This window comes from Alosa alosa, chromosome 20 (assembly GCF_017589495.1).
Source record: "Alosa alosa isolate M-15738 ecotype Scorff River chromosome 20, AALO_Geno_1.1, whole genome shotgun sequence".
NCBI classification, from domain to species: domain Eukaryota; kingdom Metazoa; phylum Chordata; class Actinopteri; order Clupeiformes; family Clupeidae; genus Alosa; species Alosa alosa.
This window is the reverse complement of record NC_063208.1, coordinates 20,613,055-20,636,467: the sequence shown is the minus strand read 5'-3', so window position 1 is coordinate 20,636,467 and position 23,413 is coordinate 20,613,055. Positions and strand designations below refer to the sequence as shown.

At 42.2% G+C, this 23,413-nt stretch overlaps 3 protein-coding genes across 10 annotated transcripts in view; 2 read left to right on the top strand and 1 right to left on the bottom strand.

The window, feature by feature from the left end:
* Nucleotides 1-14: 14 nt before the first annotated feature.
* ccdc127b (coiled-coil domain containing 127b) lies at nt 15-1,772 on the top strand. Of its 2 annotated transcripts, none has more exons than XM_048229697.1 (3): nt 15-96; nt 554-673; nt 920-1,772. In XM_048229697.1, exons 2-3 carry the CDS (start codon nt 559-561, stop codon nt 1,603-1,605), a joined length of 801 nt encoding a protein of 266 aa, XP_048085654.1. In that variant the 5' UTR covers nt 15-96; nt 554-558; the 3' UTR covers nt 1,606-1,772. The 2 variants fall into 2 exon arrangements, with proteins under 2 accessions (XP_048085654.1, XP_048085653.1); XM_048229696.1 differs by lacking the exon at nt 15-96 and adding an exon at nt 191-345.
* Nucleotides 1,773-3,776: 2,004 nt separating this feature from the next.
* On the top strand, nt 3,777-10,111 carry LOC125285698 (coiled-coil domain-containing protein 127-like). Its single transcript, XM_048230244.1, has 4 exons — nt 3,777-4,641; nt 6,105-6,520; nt 8,732-8,846; nt 9,672-10,111. The coding sequence occupies exons 1-4, from the start codon at nt 4,527-4,529 to the stop codon at nt 10,109-10,111; spliced, it is 1,086 nt and encodes a 361-aa protein (XP_048086201.1). The 5' UTR covers nt 3,777-4,526.
* Nucleotides 10,112-11,270: 1,159 nt separating this feature from the next.
* The window catches only part of oxr1b (oxidation resistance 1b), a 73,676-nt gene continuing 61,533 nt past the window's right edge, over nt 11,271-23,413 (bottom strand). For 5 of the 7 annotated variants that reach the window (XM_048229660.1, XM_048229664.1, XM_048229665.1 and 2 more), the window contains 10 exons: nt 23,299-23,413; nt 21,731-22,401; nt 20,541-20,709; nt 18,103-18,262; nt 15,455-15,535; nt 13,968-14,093; nt 13,612-13,764; nt 13,419-13,514; nt 13,189-13,262; nt 11,271-13,057 (listed from right to left, as the gene is read on the bottom strand). The exon at nt 23,299-23,413 is cut by the window's right edge and continues 70 nt beyond it. In XM_048229660.1, the coding sequence (XP_048085617.1) occupies nt 12,922-13,057; nt 13,189-13,262; nt 13,419-13,514; nt 13,612-13,764; nt 13,968-14,093; nt 15,455-15,535; nt 18,103-18,262; nt 20,541-20,709; nt 21,731-22,401; nt 23,299-23,413 (1,781 nt within the window). In that variant the 3' untranslated portion in view covers nt 11,271-12,921. The other 2 variants (XM_048229662.1, XM_048229667.1) reach the window with 2 other exon arrangements.

The following is a 23,413-nucleotide window of genomic DNA, read 5'->3' as shown; positions in this document are numbered from 1 at the left end:
CAGCGTTCATGTACGGGGAAGATTCCATTCACAACTGTGCAGGGGTACTCCTAAATACGAAAATATTTCGAATATTTATATGAAATGCATGGCTAGGTAAGAGCATTCTAAAGAAAGTCTGTGATTGTATCACATACAACAGATAATCTGTTATAGTGACATTTTATAGTGACATTTTCTTTTAGATGTTGAGTAGGCTTCACATACGCACCTACTTTCCAAACAACACAAATGTAGCATTAGTAGGCTATCGGCTGAAGGCTAACGTTACCATCAGAGTCCGTTTAGGGTAGCCTACTATGAAATGAAAACTGCACGGGGCTTCTGTGAAATATTGTTTCTCAGGTAGGCTAGCTTAAAATTTGGACATTTATTTATGTCAAAGTTATCTGGTAGTAATATTTTTACTTAGGGTATCGCAGTTTAATAACCGCATCTCATCAATGAGACAACGTGATGTCCCGTCCGTTTGACAGTTCGCGACCTCCTTGATGTTGATGTTAGGCTAAGTTATCTAAGCCTCTTTTTTATTGTCTTGTTTGTCTGGCTGCAGCGTAGATGAACAACTTGAACGACCCAGACTGGAACATAAGGCCCGACCAAGGGGCAGGTGGGGGTAACAGCAAATGGAATTATGCCCTCCTCGTGCCCATGCTGGGCCTCGCTGCTTTTCGTAAGTGATGTTACAGCCATGTTTACAGGGCAAAAATATCCCTTTTGAGCTAGTGTAAATAATCACCAAGGGAAGGTGGTCTTTTGTTAGCTGGAAAGAAGAAGCGGTTTGTTGCAATAATAGCCTGCGCGCCCTGTAAGTGGTGCCTGGACCATTGAGCCAGGTTATACTGTTTAAAGTGGGGGCACAACTGAAGCACATGTAGTAAAATGTATTTAGTGTATGTGTTTTTCATCATCTGTACAGGATGGATCTGGTCCAAAGAGTCCCAGAAGGAGATCCATGAGGCCAGGACCAAGTATGACAAGACCATGAAAATCATCCAAGAGGACCTGGAATTGAAGTACCGGCTGTCACTAGCAGAGAACCGCAAGGAGACAGTACAGTTGGAACTGGAGCTAGAGAGGGAACGCAGGCGGGCCCAGGGATTCAAGCAGGCCTTGGCCTCACAGAGCCAGCAGCTTATGGAGGAGCGCCAGGGTCTGAGCCGTGACCGCCAGGCCCTGGACCTGGAGAAGGGGCGGGTGCAGCAATCTGGCGCCACTGGGGCGCTGTTCGACGAGGCCCTGGAGAAGGAGAGCCAGCGGGAGCAGACGGCGATCCAGGCCCTTGGGCAGGTGGAGGAGAAGCTGGTTGAGAGGCAGAGCGCCTTCTGTAGCATCCTGGTGCCCAGGGAGAAGAGGGTGGAGATGGAGAAGGACCTGCTGGTGATGGCGGCTCACGAGCCGGCTCTTGCCCAACTGGGCATGGACGACAGTCTCAGGGACATCTTCAAAAATGACCGCAGCTGTGCAGAATACCTGAACACAGACAAACGCAGGAACGGGAGTCTGATGTGGGTCTATCTGAGGTACTGGCAGCTGCAGGTGTCTCTGGAGAAACACCAGAGGGCCGAGGCATCTCTGCTGGGTACACAGCCCACTGAGAAATAAGATGGTCAAGAGCATATTGTGACATAAATGATGTGACAGATTAACACTCATCTGAATAATAGGATGAAAATTTTAATCATGCACTGCACATTCCTGATAAGTTCTTTAATAGAAAATAATGTGGAAAGGTTTTTTTTGGAAATCTATAAATAAAATGTTTAAATAGACCACTCAACTGAACTCTCATTCCTTACAAAAACGTTGTAAATAAAATCAGAAAAGTAAAGAGACTTGACTAGTTTTCAAGGACTGCTCAGTTATAAGTAACAAGGAAGATAGACCAAGGAAGATTCTTGTCAGTGGTTTGCAATGAAAGGTTATTTTGGACAGTTATAAAAAAAAGTTATATTTATCTACATACAAGACATTCTTCAACTCTGTCAAATTCTTCAAAACTGACTGGTAGTGAAGACTGGTGCCAAAATTGAAAAACGTGCTTATTTAGGAAGCCCGAGGCAGTTTTGAGACAAAGTTGGCAACCAGTCTTATTTTGTCAATTTGGGTGTGCTGAATTTAAATCTGCAATATGACAAGCTCCATCTGACCTCTGGTGACCTCTAGAGGGCATTGAACTTGGGGCTTTAAGCGTCCTATCTGAACTCAGTTTCTCAGCGTCATAAGCAATTAAATGTACTAAAATGATGAATTAAGTTAACAAATGGCCTTGTTTGGTAAATATTGGGGTGCTGAATTCACTTTTTCTTTTGCAAAACCACATATAACCTCTGATAACCTCAAGGTCATTAAACTTTGCCTATAGGCCTATGCATTTAACTTCATTTTTTATTGTATTATCCCAAAGGGAATATGAACACACAAAAAACAAATAGACAGGACCAAACAAGACAAAACAACTGCCAGTCCATGTGTATTTAAACATTTTTTCCAAAATGGCCACCATGAGAATGGCTAGGCTGTGACATTAGTGTGCTTAGTCTGCTTTCGTTTCGGCAAACATCAGCAGAAGTGTGGCAACGACATGCATATTTTTGCCAGTTACAGTTCTTCAGTTCTGTAACAAGATTGATAACAGCCTAAGGCACAGAAGGAAGGTAAGTAAGAACTGGCAAAAGAGCATGGAGAACTAGGCCTATAGGCAAAGTTTAATGACCTTGAGGTTATCAGAGGTCACTTATGGTTTTGCAAATGAAAAAGTGAATTCAGCACCCCAATATTTACCAAACAAGGCCATTTGTTAACTTAATTAATCATTTTAGTACATTTCATTGCTTATGAAGCTGAGAAACTGGGTTCAGTTGGGACGCTTACAGCTGCAAAGTTCAATGACCTCTAGAGGTCAGATAGAGCTTGTCATATTGCAGATTTGAATTCAGCACACCCAAATTGACAAAGTAAGACTGGTTGCCAACTTTGTCTCAAAAATGCCTGAGGGTGTCACAATTCTGGATTTTGGCACCAGTCTAGAAATTCCGTCAATGTTCTGAATTTTTTGGTCAACGATTTTGTGACACGAAACACCAGAGCACATGAAACTTGATGGGCTTGTAGATCCACTAGACTGTACAGAAAATAAGCGTTTGGTCCCCAAGGGCCACTCCCCCCGAAAGCGGAAAAGGCAGTTTTCACTAAATAATTACCTTTACCATTGCATGCAAGATGACACATTATTTGTGGTCTGTTGGTCTCAAAGGTCAGCATCAACCTAGCCCATAAACTCTCATTTGTGATGTTGCACATCATACTGCAGCATTAAAATACAAATACATGCCGCTTTAATCGCCACTATCTTTGACTGAGATTCTTCAGCAGGAGCTGACGGCGATCCAGGCCTTCAGCAAGTGGAGGAGAAGCAGAGCCCCATCTGCAGTTACCTGGTGCCCAAGGAGAAGAGGAAGGAGATGGAGAACAACCTGCGGGAGATGGCGGCTCATCAGCCAGCCCTCACCGACACTCCTGATATATATTTCTAAAATAGTAAAGATTTTTTTGGAAACCTGATAAATATAAATAATATGTTTAAATAGTCAAAATAGACCAATCAATTTACTTGCAAACAAAGCATTGTAAATAAAATCAGAGAAGTAGAGACATTTTTAAGGACTCCTAAGTAACAAGGAGTGACCAAGGAAGATTTAAGAGTTTCTCCTAAATCTGCCAGTTAGGAACTACTTTTAGCCTTAAGATGCTTTGTGAATGTGGGCCCAGGACATTTTATTTATTTACATACCTATTTATTTTAGTCATATTTAGTTTATATAACTAGTTTATGCCTATTTTACAGGAACAATGTGCAGAATATGACCAAGACAGATTATACTGTAGCTCAGAGGCTAATTTGCATTAAATAGTCCTTTTGTATTTCTAGTGTTGACTACATCTATTATCTGTTTTCATCCTTTAAAGGTGTGTAATAGACAATGTTGTATGTAAATGCAAATAGGATTTTTGCTGTATTATTCATAAATCCATTTTGAAACACTGAAGCAACTAATTCATTGTTGTAAGAAACATCTAGAACGCTTTCTTCATGGTAGTATTATTGATAGACTGATGTTTGACAAAAAAAAAAAAAAAAAACACATCCACATTAAAAAAACCTTTTTCATGAAGCACCTGAACACATGAACACATTGCCAAAGGGCAATTGTCTTTAGACACACCCCCAAAAATCGAATGTTGAATGACTATAAGAGGAAGAGCAAGCGCAAGTGAAACTAATGCAAGGGTGAACCCATATACAGGTACGCTGATGGTTTTAATAACTGTTAGTGCCTGTCTGATTGTAATATGTTTTCATTATATTATGCTCACAGTGAAACAACTAGCTGCATACAGATAGAGATAGATAGATAGAAACTTTATGTATCCCCAGGGATCAATCAGTTTACAAAATTACAATGTTACTGTGTCAATTTGACAGTTCATGACCACCTTTATTGTCTTGTTTTATTGCAGCGTAGATGAACAACTTGAATGACCCAGACTGGGACAGAGGGCCTGAGCAGGGGGCAGGTGGGAATAACAGCAAATGGAATTATGTCCCGTTCATACCCTTGCTGGGCTTTGCTGCTATTCGTAAGTGATGTTACAGCATTCATTTGGGTCAAAAATATCCCTTTTTTTAGCTAGTGTAAATAATCACCAAGGGAAGGTGGACCTTTTGTTAGCTAGAAAGAAGCGGTTTGTTGTAATAATAGCTGCACGCCCTGTAGTAATAAGCATGGGCGGATTATGAACTTTCGGGCCCCTGGGCCCAGATGTATTAAGGGCCCCCCACTTATTGTCGTATATGTGGGAGGGGGGACCCCAGAATTTTTTTTATTTGTATGATGTGATTTCCTGTATTCTGGTGCATTTTGGGGATGGCCAATACTAAATTCAATCAGATTCATAGCCTACATCCTGATTTGTTGATATTGAGGCAATGATTCCATGCAAAGGCTTGGGCTTCTAACCTGACTCCGCCAGATGGATTTGCTCCGCATATCCATCTGGGAACTTTCCGTTGAAGAACTTTTGGGAAGGGACGGAAATACTGGTTAGCTGATTGGATAAACCATCTGTCTATCACCACCTTTGTTGGTTATCGACGGGCCAAATCAACCAATTAGATGAACAAAGTGTTCTTCTAATGCCTTCGTTAAACATACAATTAAGTTAGGTAACGTAACTAACGTTAAGATGTTTTAACTTACCTTGTATGTGACATGAACCTAATCAACGACAATTCCCATCAAGTTTTCACGGTAGGCCCTACACTTCTGAAGAAAGTATATTCCTCCATTATGAGCTGGAATCGGCCATGGAGGATGTCTGTGTCGTTCATTCCTCCCAGCTGCATGGCTGAGACTCATAGCTTCACAGCTTACCCAGGAATACTTTCTAATTTGAATAAAACTTGTGCGATAGCTATGCTCATCTCATCTGTGGATGCCGTCATGTTGTTCGTTGCGTAACACCTCAACCCGCCTCAAAGCCAACGCTGATTGGACGTTGGACTGCTCCAAATTCTCTTTAACGGAAAGTTGCCTGACTGATCTGTGAGTGAAAACCTGAAGCTCGCGAGATCAGGATAGTCTCACGAGGCTATTGGGCTTCAGGGCCCCCTGACCCCTTGGGCCCCTGGGCCTGGGCCCGGTAGGCCCGTGCAGTAATCCATCCCTGGTAAAAAGTGGTGCCTAAACCAATTAGCCAGGCTATCACTGTTTAAAGTGGGCACCTCATCATCACCCAATATGCAGATATGAATCTTTAAAAATAACATTTGGTCATGAAAGCAGATACTTTTACCCAAACGTAATGCAGAGTATATATTCCTCAGGAAGTGAACTGTCTGGATTTCACACCCGATCTTGGTAGGCCTGTTGTAAGCACCTTACCAGTTTAGCAATGTTGTGTTGTTGCAATAAAACCTGTATGGCAACCCTGTATCAAAACGACCTGTTATGAAGTTTTAAAAAACATCTGAAAATGTACAAGATGTACAAAATATATTTTATCGGTGATATATCAGTTCTTGTATTTAATCATTATTCCAGAATGGGTAAGGTCTAAACATGCACAGAAGTTGGAGCAGGATCTAGAGACGGAACGCAAGACCGTTGCAATCTTGAAGGCAAAGAAGGATCAGGAGCAGATCCTTTGGCAGGAGGTGGAGAAGAAGCTGATGGAGAGGCAGCACATCTACTGCAGTTTGACCACGCCCAAGGTGTATAGGAAGCCAATAGAGAACGACCTGCTGGACATGGCGGTTCATGAGCCAGCCCTCGCCCAACTGAACATGAAGAAGGATCTAGAGAATATTTTCATGAATGACCGCAGCTGCAGGTTACGAGAACGAAGACAAGCGCATGAACGGGAGTCTGATGTGGGTCTATCTGAAGATCTGGAAAGAAAAGAGTTCTCTGCAGAAACCCAAGACAGCCGAGGGGTCTCAGCTGGGTACACAGCCCACTGAGAAATAAAATGGTCAAGAGGATATAGTGACATAAATTATGTGATAGATTTGAATTTCAATCATGCACTGCATATTCATCATAGTCATTATAGAAAATAACATGGAAAGGTTTTCTTTGGAAAAGCTGATAAATATAAATAAATGTTTAAATAAACCACTCAGTTGAACTCTCATTTCTTTGCAAAAATGCATTATAAATACAATCAGAGAAATAATGAGACATAAGTCCATTTCAAGTACTCCAGCTATAAGTAACAAGAAGTGACCAAGATTTAGGTCACTGGTTGACGATGAAAGGTTATTTTGGAGTGAGGAAAGTGATATTAATATAGCCTTCATATTAATATATAAACTTATGAAGGAAGACTTGATTCAAAACTCTGTCTGGTTTTGTGCTCTTACTGGTAAATAATCAGGACATTTTATGTATGTATACTCATTCATTCATTTAGTTTATTTTACAGGGACAATGCACAGTATATTACAGAGGCAGATTGAAGCCCAGAGGCTAATTTGTATTTGGAGTCCCTGATATAATATAGAGGGAATGCACAGATAGCCTGTAGAAAAAGATCTCCAAATTCCTGTAGCATAACAGCTCTTTTGAGTTTGGATTTCAACATCAACATCTCATCTGGAGGTTTGGGTGTGTGTGTGTGTGTGTGTGTGAATGTGAAAAGGAGATTCGGATGACACTGTCTGTCTGTTTAAAGGGAACAAGGAATGTTACCATAAAAAAGGCATATGTGGGATGAGGTCTTGTGAGATCTGTCACAGCCAATGCATGAGACTTGAGAGTCTTGATACTGACCGGTCTTGATTTCGAGAACACTTTTACGCATTTCGGTATCGATATCGACTCGGTCTTGTCTTGGACATATAGGACTGGTGGGCATTTTTTTCAAGACCAGGCAACACCACTCATCACAAAGCTTTAAGATAACATAAGAGCAAGGAGGAAATAAGGACCTATCCAGTTAACAGGTGTGCTCTTACCAGCATTAATCAATTTGTTTCCCCACATCTCTTAGACCAGTTGGAGCAGTTTCATGTCTCTGTTGATGAGAGTTTCAGGCGTCAAGACGTCATAATTGCCAAGCATCCTGTTGGGGCTGTTCTATTGTGAGCCTGAAGTTTCATCTGACATTTCATTTGGATTGTCTGAAGCTATTTGAACAATGGATGCAGAGCCAATATATCAGAAGTCTTTGACTTGGAAATGTCTTTGAAAATGGTCAAGAATGAGGATATTGTGACATAAATTATATGATAGATTTGAATTTCAATCATGCACTGTACATGAGGATGTATAGTGCTCAGCTATAAGTAACAAGTGATTTTGGTCACTGGTTTGTAATGAAAGGTTATTTTGGACTGTTAAGTCATATTCATCTACCTTTCAGGACTTTCTTCTTATGAAGGATGACTCAATTCAAAACTGGTAGTGTTACTTATCGGTAAATAATATCAGGACATTTCATATATTTCTATACTCATTTATTTATTTTACAGGGACAATATGACCGAGACAGAGGGTAACTTGCTTTTGTAGTCCCTTTGTATTTCTATTACAGTCTTGAGTATATCTATTAGCTGTTTGCATTCTTTATAATTCTGCATAATAAACAATGTTGTAGGCTATGTAAATGCAAATAGTATGTATTGATGTATTCATAAATAAAAACTCTGAAGCAACTAATTCATATTGTTCTAAGAAACATTATCCTTTAACTCTATTTCTTCATAGTTTTATTGACTGATGTTTGACAAAAAACGACACACAACCACTGCTCCTTCTTAATAAAAAACAAAACAAAAAACAGTTGGAAGAACAATTACATGATTCACCTCTTAAGACACCCAAAAAAGAAATGACTATAAGAGGACTAAGATCAAGTGAAACTAATGTCAGGGTGAATCCGTTTACAGGTAGGCTGGCTAATGATGGTTTGAACAGCTGTTAGTGCTTGTCTGATTTTCATATTTTTACAGTATATTTTGCATACAAAATACTGTCTGTTTCAGTTTACAGTTTATAATTCAAAATTACAATGTTACTGTGCCAATTTGACAATTCATGACCACCTTTTTAATTGGCCTGGTTGAACCCAGATGAACCTGTTAGCAAATTTGAATTAGCTTTGAAGGTCCAGATCAGTCAGGGTTCACCAAGGCTAACCTTTAATATCTTGTTTGACTGCAGTGTAGATGGGCAACTTGAACGACCCAGACATAAGGCCCGGCCAGGGGACAGGTGGAGATAACAGAAAATGGGAATATTACGCCTACATGTTGGTGCCCTGGGCGGTTGTCGCTGCTGTTGGTAAGTGACGTTTCCTTGAATGTCCTCTTGGGGAACAATAAAGTATCTATCTATCTATGTTACAGTCACTTGGTTCAAAATTGTCCCTTTTGAGCTAGAGTAAATAATCACCTACGGCGGACCTTATGTCCGCTGGAAAGAACAGTGTGTTGCAATAAAAGCCTGTGCAACCTTGTAGCCTAGTTATAAGTGGTTCCTGAACAATTAGCCTGTTGTTATGTTTAAATTGGACGCCTCATCATCACACACACAACTTAGTCTTAATATATGCATGTGTACATAACATAACATAACATAACACTTGATCATGTAGGCTAAGTATTCTCTTATCCAAAGTAGGCTATTAGCCTAGCCTATGTTCACCTCGAGCTACTGGTTTAGCAGTGTCGAACTGTTGCGATAAAACCTGTATGGCAACCCTGTATGAAAATGTCACGCTATCTAAAATTGAAAATGAACCAGGGATGGATTACTGCACGGGCCTACCAGACCCAGGGGCCCAAGGAGTCAGGGGGCCCTGAAGCCCAAGCCTTTGCATGGAATCATTGCCTCAGTATCAACAAACCAGGATGTAGGCTATGAATCTGATTGAATTTAGTATTGGCCATCCCCAAAATGCACCAGAATACAGGCAATCACATCAAACAAATTAATGTTTTTCTGGGGGAGGACCCCCAAACCCCCCTCCCACATATATAACAATTAGTGGGGGGCCCTTAATACATCTGGGAACAGGGGCCCAAAAGTTCATAATCCGCCCATGAAATGAACAAAATAGTTGAATGGGTGACATATTAGTGATCTTGTCTTTAATAATTATTCCAGACATATGGATTAAAAAGACACAGATACAGAAGCTGAAGCAAGATCTAGAGAGTGAACGCAAGTCCGTCATCATCTTGAGGGCAATCGAGAAGAGTCATCAGGAGCAGACGATCCGGGACCTTTGGCAGGTGGAGCAGAAGTTGATTGATAGGCAAGACATCTTCTGCAGTCACTTTAAGTCAAGTGGGCAGAGGGAGAAGATAGAAAACGACCTGCTGTACATGGCGGCTCACATGCCGGCCCTCGCCCAACTGGACATGGAGGAGGATCTTTATAACATCTTCAGAAATGATAAAGTCTGCGCAAATATTTTTAACAAAAACAAACGCAATAACGGGAGTATAATGTGGAGCCGTCTCGAGCACTGGAGGAAGGTGGCTCCACCGAAACACCAGTGGGCCAAGGCATCTCTGCTGGGTACACAGCCCACTGAGAAATAAGATGTCAGGAAGATATTGTGACATAAATCATGTGATAGGTTTGAATTTCAAGCATGCACTGTACATTCCTGATGTTTATGCATATAATAGAAAATAATGTGGAAAGGTTATTTGGATAAATATAAATAAAATGTTTCAATGGATCTCTCAATTGCCTCAATCCTTGCTAAACAGTGTAATAAAATTGGAGAAGTAAAGAGACTTGACTCATTTTCAAGAACTGCTCAGCTTGGTACAAGTAACAAAAAGTGACCAAGGAAGATTTTGGTCACTGGTTTACAATAAAAGTTTATTTTGGAGTGTCAAAAATTATATTCATCTACACTTCAAGACATTTTGAAGGAAGACTCAATTCACATCTGCCTATACATAAATATACCCATTTATTTATTTAGTTTATGGCCGTCTTAGCAATTACCCATACAGTCTTTACATCTATCAGCTGTTTGCATCCTAAGATGCATAATAAACAATGTTGTATGTAAATGCAAATAGTATTTTATTCAACACTGAAGCAACTAATTCAGATTATTCTAAGAAACATTATACTTCACAGTAGTAGTGTTAATAATTTAGACTGATATTTTACTAAAAATTACATACCCACTGGCTCCTTCAAAAAATAAAGAGAGAAAACTTGGAACAATTACATAATGTAAAAAATGTAGAATGACTATAAGAGGAAGATCAAGTGTAAGTGAAACTAATGTGAGGATGAACCCATAAACAAGTAGCCTCACTTTGATAGTTTTAAGAACTTTGTGTGGGTTGATTCATATTTTTACGGCATATTATGCATACAGTAAAAAAGCTAGGTGCATACTATTCAGTTGATAATTCAAAATGACAATGTTACTGTCAGTTCATGACCACATTTGACAGTAGTCCTTCATTGCAAAATGGATTGAATATCTATATGATCTCCGACCTGGGCAACCATCACCAGGTGGCCTGGCTTGACGGGTTAATGGTGTTTTAAGTATCTTTTATCTATTAGTGTTGTACTGTTACAATACAACGTGCATGGCTGGCTGTCTAGAAATGAACTCCTCAAAGTCCTACTACAAGGCCTGTAGAGGGCAGCACTGGCATTGATACTGTATATTCATTTTCACATCATTAGAAGGTGAAAGTGAGGATAAAAAGGAAAGACATCATGTTGGAATCACATAGATCTTTTATTATTTATTTTCTACGTCAGGATTACACTGTTATCTGGTGTGGTTATAAGAGGTGGACAACTGGATGTTATCTTTGTGACCACAAGGACATCAAACGGGCCACTGCTTTGGAAGACCAGAGAAGGGCAAGAGGCGGCGAAGGAGATGGCGCCATCTCATTAACTAATAGTCCACAATAATTGTGTCCACTTTCTCGTCCCCTTCAGCAGATCTTCTCAATCTTCTCTTGCCATAAAAACAACAGCTCATCCCCTGGTGCCCTTTCTAAATATTGCAGCAGCTATTCTCTTTCCACACTGCTGACACCTTTGTGATCTATAAGCCCAGGAGGCTGGCTCTAGTTGCACGAGACATTAGTCCCTCATCACTCCTGGGTATTGCAAAAGAAGAAAAAAATAGCCCAGGTCACCCTATACACCGTAGCCAGGTTACCACTGACGTGAAACACAGCCGTCGTCCTGGTACCCAGAGACATGCTTCCTCCCAATTTAGAAGTACAGTGGACTGCCCCAAGAAGCCAGTCGCAATCAACAGCATTACTCAGGGTTAAATGTATACATTTGTGTACAGATATACTGTATAGTAGATCTATTTCTAATCATTTACAAGGATATATACATTCAAGATTCGTTGCAGTCAAGACATCTGCACAAAACATATCACTGTCACGAATAACAGCAATATCTATTTATATGTACACATTATATTTATAAATATATATTTGCTATATATGTATATATTATAAAATTTCTCTCTCTATCTGACCCATCAGATGTGACAAGTAGTCAAACTCTCTCCTTGTTGGCTGCGACAGTGGAACAACAGAATGACAGTAAGCCCACTAGTATGGTTGAGGCCACCACAAAGTAATTTTCACATCTTCACGTTTCTATAGCAACACGACACAGCATAAAGAGAAGGGGGCACAACCTCAGATCAAACAGGAAGCTAGTATCAGCACAGAGGCGTGCACTGGACAGGAATAGGATGTCATCATCACAGGTGTTCGGAGTATAGTCACTATAGTATGTGCTTTGGGAAAATGTGCTATGGGCCATGAGTGGACGAATGGACGCACCTAGCCTGACGCTACACTGTAGCTTTTGCTTATAGTTTGGTTGGTTGCTTTTGCTACAAGTGGCAAAATCCCTTGTATCTTTGTTAATGCTAGAGCTTTGGTTTGTGATTATGTTTCCAATGGCTTGCGCACACTACCACCTGTTATAGGGTGTGGGGTGGGGAGTATCATGATTTCGAGGTTCTGGGACAGCTGCCACGTGTCGGCAGAGGACCAGAACAGAAATGATGATCACATCTGCCAGGTCATCCTTTCCCAATGAAGACCCACTGGATATCAGGAACTGAAGCAATCCTGTAAACTCCTCTAGACAAGAGAAGCTTTCTCGCACTTAGACACAAGAGATTCACACACACAAAGCGATACAAATGGATTGATTGCGAGCACAGAGGCCCCGCGAGGACCAATGCAATCTCAATGACTGGGTCTCCGAGAAGCCAGGAGAGTGATGTGTGATTCAGGTCTGGGAGGTGGCTGATGTACTCTGGGGACCCCCCAATGAGTCTTTTATTTGTACAGAGAGTCAGAGGAACAGCACGGGGGAGGCGTGCTTACTCAAATGACCAGATTTCAATGTCCTGAACGACAAAGTCCTCTTTCTTGGAGAGCATTGGGTTGCCGAATGTCTTGCAAGAATGACTCCGGCCACGATAGAGATCACCGTCAAGCCACAGCCCAAATTCACCCCTAAAAACACAGAAAAGCACAGAAAGTGAAGTAGCTTGAACAAGTATACATTAAAACGATTTACATTTACTGTGGAATATGAGAATCATATAAGAGCCATGGAAGGAGCTGTAAATGATGTGCCAACTTACCCACCACCCCCAAATGCTAAGGAATCCATATCTCCCTTCATAAAAAACATGTTGTCTCCAGTCCATTTGAACACCTTTAAAAAAAAAACACACATTAACTCCATCAGCAACATTAAGGGAAGAAAATGCTTTATTAATCAGTTATTCCATTTCCTTGACCACATGCCTTTACATTTCAATTCCAAACCTCTAGATTAGGTCATAAGGATAAACTGCAGGTGCCTTCTCACCTCGAAGTCTGGACAGAAGGTGAAGAGGAATGTCTCTCCCGTACCATAGAAACCATCGCTGACTTTAAAGGGCTCAGAGGCCAGTGCTCCAAAAACCTTCAACCAAAAAGATAGTTTATATACCACCACTTCGGGTTACAACCCAAAAACTTTGGCTGGCTTGTCTAAGAAATATTGAACAGCATTTTCCTACCTGCCCATCACTGTCTTTAATAACGAGGAGCACTGGGGAGTCTAGTCCCTGCATAATGCGGTACAGGGTCTTGATGCTCATGCCATGTTTGGTTGTACCGAAGGCCAAGGTCCAGGGATACCCGATTGTTCGAGGGGGCAGGTTCTTTGCAAGCTGGAGATGGCACATTAGAACAGCTTTAGAGGCTAACAAATGTAAATTATGATTGTTGAAAGCTAAGCTACTCTTAAACTGGCAACTGACAAAATGCCATGAAATAATATAAACATAGAGTAGGACTTCATTGAGGTGGCATAATAAGAGCCAGACAAAACAACCGATAGTCAAAAGGATGGATGTAAAGTATATCTTCTCACCTTCTCGATCTGTTCAGTCTGCAGCAGGTCACTCGGCTCACTCAGGTTGGTCCGGAACACCTCAGGTTCTGGCTCGCTCTTCACACATGGACCATGCTTGGAGTTGACCTCTGCCTTTGTGGTGATCTGAGGGTATAGGCCAGAAATCCACTCAGTATGTATGCAACTGCACAACATGCAAGACCAAGGATCTCAGGTTTAGGAGGAAAGATAGGGGGGGGGGGGGCATGTGGGAGGGTTTTAAAGCACACGTCACTCAGTATGGGATGCTATGAGAGCTCAGGAGTCTTAGAGCAAGTCTGGAGGGAGGAAAAGGGAGATCATCGAATCTACATCAGCGACTGGACACACTGGGCACGGATGTAGATTAGGAAGTGCAATGTTTGGGGCCACACTGCCATGCTTGGAGGGCTAAAGTTTGGCTTTTTCTGCTTTCCCTGGCATGAGAATTTTCATCTCTGAAGCAGGTAAAAGAGTTCTCAGGGGGTACAGGACAAGAGGAGCAGGATCAATGGCAAAGCAAACCAAAGGCAAATATCCAAGATGCACAGGAAATAAGAACTTTCCCCGTTCAACGTTCCTTTTTAAAAAAAATAACAGTTGAATGTGTATCACGGCAATAGCTTTCTATGCTTGTTTGCAATACTGTGTCAGGTTAGATTTTCACTCTTGGATGTTTGCACCATGTCCAAGCTTATGGTTATGGTATTAAGGTGTTAGTGCCAGAGGCCACACAATTCTGTATAATGTTAGTGGGTAGGAAAAAAAACTGCTGCAGACATAACCCTTTTCAATCAACCTGTCAATCAACCCTGCAGTCTATGGTCTAGACTAAAAAAAAAACTCAGCATTGCACTTCACGGCTGTGTCTTCCCAGCAGAGAAAGGAAACTTTCCAAGAACTGCAATGCTGAATCCATTCCAGTTCCCTGACCTCTACTGTTAATGGAATAATTTGTCTCCCTTATGGTCTCAAAGCTTGTAAACAGTCTATCTGTGTTCTTCTGCTCACGGTTCTTTAACACACAAGCAAAGATGTTTCCCTACCCTGGCTCCCACCCATGTTAAGTCAATAACAACAAAGAACTCGGATGGCTGGGGTATTGCGCTCAGGGAATGAATGAGGAAATTATTTATTTGTTCTGAATATGAAATCAATCGGTGCCCTTTTGGCATTTCAAACTTCTGGCCAATCTTAGAATTCCACTGTCTACACAAAGGCCAAAGCAGTCTGCTAACTGGAGAAGTCCAGGTCCTCCACCATCTCAAATATTCACATTCCTTTTAGATCACTAATGAGGCCAAATGCAGGCTAAATGTTGTTACTAGCCACATGCCATAAGTGAAATTATTTACGTCCTGTGCTGCCCTATGAATATGGGCTGCACACGGACCCCAACTCGAAGATGGGCTCTAGTCACTTCGACACGCCCACCATTAGCAGACTGCAAGGGTCAATGCATGAGCGCAGTGGAACTGGGCAGGCACCTGGAGGCGTTTGCAGAGCGAACGCAGGTCCTCGCTGTTTAGTGCATCAATCCGCCGGTAGTACTCAGCCACCGACACTACCTGTTGCAGAGACAGGAAGAGCAGTGTGGTGATACGTCTGTCTGCCCTGAGATCATGGTTAAGGGGTGTTAAGGGGCCCAATGGAAAAGAGAGGCCAGTGATTAAAAAAACAGATAGAGAGTTTAACATCAACCACTTGAAACCACCAACCACAGTTCCTGTCCATTCAGCATTCTTCCACTCATTTTTGGAGAGGTATAAGATTTAGCTGTGATTGGGAAATGTATATTATTAATTACAGTTAGTAGTAGCTTGACGTGGTAACACCTGCTTTGTGAGTGGAGTGATTAAAGCATTAATTAGCATTAAGTTAACTTTAGGACAGAAAAAGAGTCAAGCAACGCAAAGGGAACAGAAAATGAGACTTTAGAGTTAAGAGTGCTGTCCAACATGGCAATAGTTGTGCCAAGTCATCTGCAGAATCCCATGGAGCCGTCTGGGTCAGGTTATGGTGCCTCCCTCTCTGGAGGGGAGGGATGGAAGGGGGTGACAGCTGGGTCACTCCCCTCTGTGCTTATGAGCAGCCACAGAAGGGCCAATGTGGACTAAATCAGCTTGCTCTAAAGAGATTGACATGACAAGTGCACTACACACACCAGACAGAGAACAGGCGGCCATGCCCAAATACTATATGAAACATGCATTACAAATAAGAGATCCAAATAACGACAAAATGCCTTATGCTTAGATAGCCTACTCTGGTATACCCGATATTATCTCATATCAATACCAATAGTTATTTGCCACACAGATGTTTGAAGAACCGCCAAATTTAAGATACGCGATTAAGTCAAGACATTGTGATTGCTTCTCTTAAACTATTACGGCTCTACAACCCCCCCCCACACACACACAAAAAACAGGCCAATCTGACATAAAACATCACAGAAGAGACGTGGGCTACGTGTGGAGGAGTGCAACAGTTTGTGTGCGTAAAGTCCACACTAAAGTGCTCTTCGCGCAAAGAAGAAGACGGCAACTCCGAGGGAAATACTCGACCCAACATGCTGAAAGTTAGCGATACCAACGCTTCCAAACTTAATTAATCAATAGTCGTTGCTTGCATTGTTGCAACTTGCCATAGCACAAATCACGGCTTTGGGAAGGCTGCGCAATCACGCCAAACTTCTATTTCATCACTCAAAACTGTGTAACTGCACCCTACATACACACCACCACTTACACTGTGCTAAACTACAATATCTACGCACGGAAGCAAGTCGAATATATTAACAAAAAATCACAAGTATTACCAAGCCAAAGCTGTATTTGGGTGTCAGTTGCGGCCCTTCTTTAATTCTTCTGGAGAAAAACATGGCAATGCAAGGTGCTCCGTACGGCCGTTACATAAAAACTATCCTGAGTCAATACATCCAGTGGTAGACGAATCTGAACTCAAACAAGCGACACGGACGGAGGACTGATACAATCCCTTGAGTTAAATGGGCCTGTGCGAGGCGATGTCTGGATCAGTCATGAACCAATAGGAATCCAGGATTAAAGATTACTCATCACCAATTCGTCGCCGATTTCATGAAGACTGAAGCCCATTTGCGGTGGTCGAAACAAAACTATTTTCTTTCTACGCATGACGCATCACGGACGATAATATTGGCAGCACATAACATTTTGCAAACAAGTCCATAACAGTGCAGTTCATGTGATACAGGATACTCCAGGAGAACAATCTTACCATCTTAAAATAAATATATTTAGCAATACTTTTTCACGATATATTTGAAAAAATAAAATAAATATTTTTATTAATACACAGTGACTGCTTATATTACTACTTGCACCATAAATAAACTGTTTTTTGGCATACTTTATCCACTTGCACAATTTCCAAGTACAAGGGTAATGTCAAAAGGCTACCCGTCAAACTTATCATGCACATATTTCCTTGGTTTGGACAAACAGAACAATGAGATGTAAGAGGAATATAACGCTGGATTGCAGAGACAGAAACAGACCTGATTGAATTAAAGAGGAAATGTATATGAGTGAGTCACTACAAAATCATGCATCTTCCTTATCCCTGAGCAGAGCACTGAGACGGGACGATATCGCTACATAAACAGTGCATCCTTTTGAGAAGAGAAATTATGTCTTTATACATAAAAAAACAACCCAAACAAGAGATTTAATAGACACTGACAGACAACAAAAGCGTTCATGCAATCAAACAGGCATAAATATGTGCATAAATATAGCAGACCATCCATACTTGTAGGCATCCAGTCTCACCACCGAGCTCAGTTAAAGCTCTAGCTGCAGCGTAAATCACTGAGTTTAACTTGATTATTGAGGCACAAACATGCAAATTAGACATCTCCATAACAAATAACAAAACAAGATTAAACCAGTCACATTGATATTGATCACACAAATCACAGTTATATATAGACACAACACAGCACACATAATATTATAAATAGCAACATAATTAAATAACACGCAAGACGATGGCTTGCGAATACATGAGAGACACAGACGGTAGCTGGCAGGCTGTTGACATTGGCCAACAGGCCGAGGGGATAGGGACAACATGTCCGCATCAGTCTTACCTCCCACTCCTTTGAAGTGATGTCAGCCGCTGGCTTTTCCTGTCCCTCTTCTTTTTCGGCAGTCTTTTTCACGACCACGAAGCCTGGCTCGCGGGTCACACCACTCTCGCCGTACATGTCGGGGGTCCACTGGACGAAGAACGAGTACAGGTGGTCTGACCTGGAGACAAGAAAGGAAATAGTCAGGGACCCTTGGTCAGTGGGGTCTTCACCACCTTCTCCAGCATGCTTGATCAACGACGCCTGCGATTCTGTTGAACCTTCAGGGTCGGTTTCTCGGACATCGATTAAGCCTAGTCTTCAAAGAACTTCAATGAAGATGTCCACTGAAAAAGTTTTTAGTTTTAGTATAGGCAGGACTAGACCCATCCATGTCATAGAAATGGGCCCTCATATTCCACACATCCACCTTTTTAAGATTCATGGTCAGATGGCCTTTGTGAGAAAATGAAATGCAGTCCATCTCACAGACACTCCCATATGCTTATTGCCAACAAAACTACTATAATGGTAGATGGCATGGCCTATCCCACCCATAACATTCTATAAATATACAAAATGTACATACCGTAACTGCACTTATACATACCAATATTCTACTGCTCTTATAATATTAATGCCATCACACTGTGAACTACAGTATACTCCATAGTCAACTGCACATATCTGTCTATATTGTTCATACTGCATATCCATATTTATTCTGCTCTTACAATTTAACGGTTAATACACTGCACATATCTGCTGGTTCACTGAACTATATGTCATATACTGTTTACACTGCACTACCTGTCTATACTGTTGACATGGCACTTTTCTGCTTTTTTGCATTTCTGGTTAGACACTAACTGCATTTCGTTGTCTCTGTGACTCTGTGCTCTGCACGATGACAATAAAGTTGAGTCTAATCTAATGAACCTGTGCTGTATATGACACCATTCATGCTTCCACCAAGTCATGGACTGACTAAGTATTAGAATAGATATTCATACAGAACAGGGTGGCACTGACTCTTTCAAGCATTATTTTAGTGTTGAAAATCTGCTATAAATCTGTAATCAATACAGACTTTACAGACAATACAGTTTAAAGTGACAGTCTGCCCTTTGGGACTCAAGTTAAGACACCCGTGACTCCCTCATTCATTATGTGTTTCTGTGGTGACTCACACGGTCACCCTACACAAAGCAGAGACAGCGGACAGCAGAGACAAGGAGGCTGGCTTGGTCAGTCACACACACGGTTTGGACCCATGCCAGCACCCTGCCGGTTCCCTAGAGCTAGACTAAGTAGCGCTATGAAATGACCACTACACTATAGATGGCTCGGCCTGACCATTATAGTGCACTGCACGCACAAACAGGCAAACACACAAACACATCTTCCGGCTGGCCACTCAAATGGGTCAGCCTGCAGCAAAAATCATAATCTGCAATGTCTTCACTAAAAAAGACGCCGACATGGGGACTGTGTCTGATTCAGCCCATTATATTTAACACATAATATATAGTGGCAGGGCTACACTAGAACTTGGCAACATGTTCACAGAAATGATTAGTGTTTATATTACTGTCTGGATGAGGTGACTTCTGGAACATGGGGCTGTGGGCCATGTTCCATATTTTTTACTCGTCAAGTTACGACTAATGAAAGGACACTTTGTTTAGGGTGTGGACGAAAAAAAAAAAAAAGTCTTGTGTACAGTAATTTGTCTCCCCAAGTAAACATGGTAGGACATCACAAAACGGACCCATAATGTAATTATACTGTTTTGGCAAATTAGATAGAGATTTTCTGTCCTAGAAAAGTAGAAAAAAAACACAAGGGCAAACTTCATCTGTACCTAATCCACTTTGAGGAAGAACATGTTAAGTCCCTTCGCGTCGACTCCATTAGGAAGCACCGATAAAGAATATTAAAACTGATACGACTCAAGGGACTCCCTCCCTCAACTTGTGGACTATGACTGGTGGGGAAGTCATTATCGGTCAGTCAGAGACACATTTCACCCCACGGAGTGGGATTCTTTTGGCTATAATATAGCCCTCAGTGTCGAAGTCAGTGAAAGAGTGCATGTGGTCAGTTCCTGTAACTCAAATGAATTTTATGATCATTCATGATCATTGTCATTCCATACTGAACAAAGTGTCACCAAGGTCACAAGTGCTTTCTTTCATGTTGCTGTGAGCCGGAATGGCTTCAATATACTTTTCTTTTTTCCATCTTGGCTAAGGACTGATTATGGCCCTTTCTAAATGTTTGGGTAACTGGGCCAAGCAGGAAGTCTCTAGAGACCTGGCAAGGTGAGGATTTTTGGGGAGAGTGGCGTGGGGTGGGGTTGTTCCTGAGAGTATGCATCACCTGGCCAACAGGCCAGCAGTCTGGACCGACGCAGAGCGTAGAGCCTGCCGCTTGTTTTATAAATGACCCACTCTCACCTCTCAGGTGGGACGGCGAACCAGTACTCGTGCTTCCGGTCCCTCTGGGCATACTGCTGCATGGAGGCGCTGGCGTGGGACACGAACGTCTTGCGCATGGCCTTGCCCACCCGTAGGGACAGGAACTTGTGGGACCGGGTCTTCTGCTTCTCTTTGGCCTCTGAGGCTCCTGGAACAGGAAGCACAGAGTCGGTTGCCCTGCCAGTGCCATAAAAGACTGGACATGCTAGCTGGACACCAGCAGCCCATTATACAATAACTAGGTCACTAAAAATAATCTGTATTTAAAGGAAGACTCCAGTAAATCAACAGTGTTTGTATAATGCCTATACAATATGTTACTATGTACCGGTAATTGACAAGATAAATTAATCATAGGAATCATATTTTTGAATCTGAATTGAATTACAGCAATTCTCATATAATGTATATAGTAAAGTCATCTCTTTAATATACCACTGCAATCTCCTCATTCTCCAGCCACAGAGGACAAAGAATGCATTAAAGCCATTAGCCTACATCGCAGTAATCACAGCTCCAGGATAAACAGCTAATCAATTTCAGGCCCATTCCTTCACCGAAACAGGGCCCCGCTGCGTAATTAAGCAGCTTCCCTTCATTTGAACAGTACTTGAGCGTGAATATTTCCTTTATTGTCAGAGGCATAAGGCTAATCTCTACATGTGGACCTGGGAGGGAAGAGTCATCTTTGACATCTTTTTTTCTTTCTTCTCATCTCCACCAGTCATGGATTATGGTCCATCACATGGTGGGGTGATGCGAGACAGATCTTAGATCTTAGAAAAGGACAGTTCATCAGTTTAAGGTCAAAGTGTTTTGCTTTAAGGGGCCACTCTTTTGAGTGATGACCAGGTCTTGTCTGGATGTTGATATTCCACCAGATAACTAATTACATGCTGTACTACCAAGTACGTCTTCACATGAGATTGAGTAGATAATATCACATCATTCAGGTCAACCATCCTTTTGAGCCAAATTTTCTACTGGCCTGATGGCTTAAATCATAATTTACAAAAAAAAAAAAAAAAAAAAAAAAAGCAGGGCTCTATACATGAGTGAATCTTTAGAATAGGCACAACATGCTAGTTAGCCATATTTTAGAGATAAGAGAAACTAGTTGCTATCTGGAAAGATTTTGAAAACATATGACAAGTGGGGAGATTTTCTACCTTCTTCTGCACCTTGACCTTTCTCCGTCCCATCAGGATTGGCTGGTGTGATCTGACTGGCAGTCACCTGACTACCCTCTTTATGCTCATTGGCTGGTTGCATAGTGTGGCTATCCCCGAGTTCTTCCTTGCCTGCAGAGGGAGCTAACTTGGCGCTACTTCCACTTCCCACTTCCTGTCCCGAGGAGGGGATGTCTGCTGCCATCGTGTCCGAGCTCTGCGACTCAGAAGGGGTACGGGAGCCATCCCTAGCCCCATCTCCTGGCAGAATGGGCTCCTTTCCGGAACCATCCAGGCCTGCGGCAACAGCCCCAGAGGAGTGTTTACTGTCCTCAACGCTGCGGTCTTTTCTGCTGCTTTGCCGCCCCATCTGTGCTCCCTCGGTCGGTCCGGCTCCTCCCGCGTCCTCCCCTGCTTCGGCCTGGTTGATGGTCTGGACGGACTCGGAGGAGGCGTCGGAGGACTTGTGGCGCTGCAGCTCGTCGGAGGAGGGCGACAGCTCAGACTCGGTGAAGACGTCCTCGGAGAGCGAGGCCTCGGTGCTGCGCGGCGCCGTGCTGGCGCTGTCATTGCCGGCGTCACGCAGCCGCTGGGCCACCTCATCGGCGTTCCCACGGCCCGTCCGCTTCACGTGGCTCACCTCCGGCACAGACGGCTCCAGCTCCAGGTCCCTGCAGGTTTCAAGGGTCAAAGGTCAATGGTCAGACAGTCTGAGCCGATCAGACTTCAGGTCTAGCCAAGCCAGTTCAATCCAGTTCTGGGCAAATACCTTTTTTCTTCATCTTACTGAAAATTTCTATTCCGCATTTATCTGTCTATTTAGCTTAATTGAAGTCTGGTTTTATTTTATTTAAGTCAATTTAATTAAGTTGTGTTCCACAGGCTTTCCAAGAATTGTGAAATTGTGAATAATGACAGTGGACAACTCCATGATATTAGATGATGCATGATAGCCATCGCTTGCTAATGGATGTCTAAAAACATAAAGGGCAAAGTGATAATCAATCAGAAAAAAGCCCTTTGAGACACTGGTGACGCCAGAGTCAGGTCAGTATAAAATCTGCCCATAAAGTTTAAGAACTGTGTCCTGACGCCTGTCTATACAAAATATCTGCTATAGAATTTGAGAATTTCACTTCAAAAGACTTTCTGTGCAGACTTTCTGTGGACAAGAATAATTTATTATTTAACTGGTGTGCAACCTCACAACCTCTTGAAAACCTCCCGAAAACTTTTTTGTCTATTTTAAAATAGTTTTATTCCATTTGAACTGGCTCAACCCAGCATCCTGAATACCATCTGTAATGTCCTCAGCAGCAGAGTAGTTAAAAGCACCCAACTGAGGAACAACCTAAACTCTACCATACCATGGCCAGATCAACCTGACAGGTACTCCATGAGCAGTAATCTTGGTATACATCGCGCCCAAGGGTATAACTTATTTATCCACTTACCAATGCTTAACAGTTGTGTTCAAAAATAGACAAATAGCTAAATTGAGCACCACATCGATGCCTTTAAAAAACGGGTCCTGGTGACCAAACCTAATTAAACCAAACTGAACTCACGGCGGCACAAACTCGCGCATCCTGCTGTCGGTGATCTCACTGCACATGGCGGCCGACACCAACTCCTCCAGCGGGCACATGATGCCGTACTCTTCACAGCCACGCTCCTGCACCA

Coding starts and splice junctions, on each gene's coding strand:
- ccdc127b (XM_048229697.1), top strand. CDS start 559: ATGAACAACTTGAACGACCCAGACTGGAACATAAGGCCCGACCAAGGG. Junction 674..919: donor GCTGGGCCTCGCTGCTTTTC/GTAAGTGATGTT, acceptor TCATCTGTACAG/GATGGATCTGGTCCAAAGAG.
- LOC125285698 (XM_048230244.1), top strand. CDS start 4,527: ATGAACAACTTGAATGACCCAGACTGGGACAGAGGGCCTGAGCAGGGG. Junction 4,642..6,104: donor GCTGGGCTTTGCTGCTATTC/GTAAGTGATGTT, acceptor TCATTATTCCAG/AATGGGTAAGGTCTAAACAT. Junction 8,847..9,671: donor GGCGGTTGTCGCTGCTGTTG/GTAAGTGACGTT, acceptor TAATTATTCCAG/ACATATGGATTAAAAAGACA.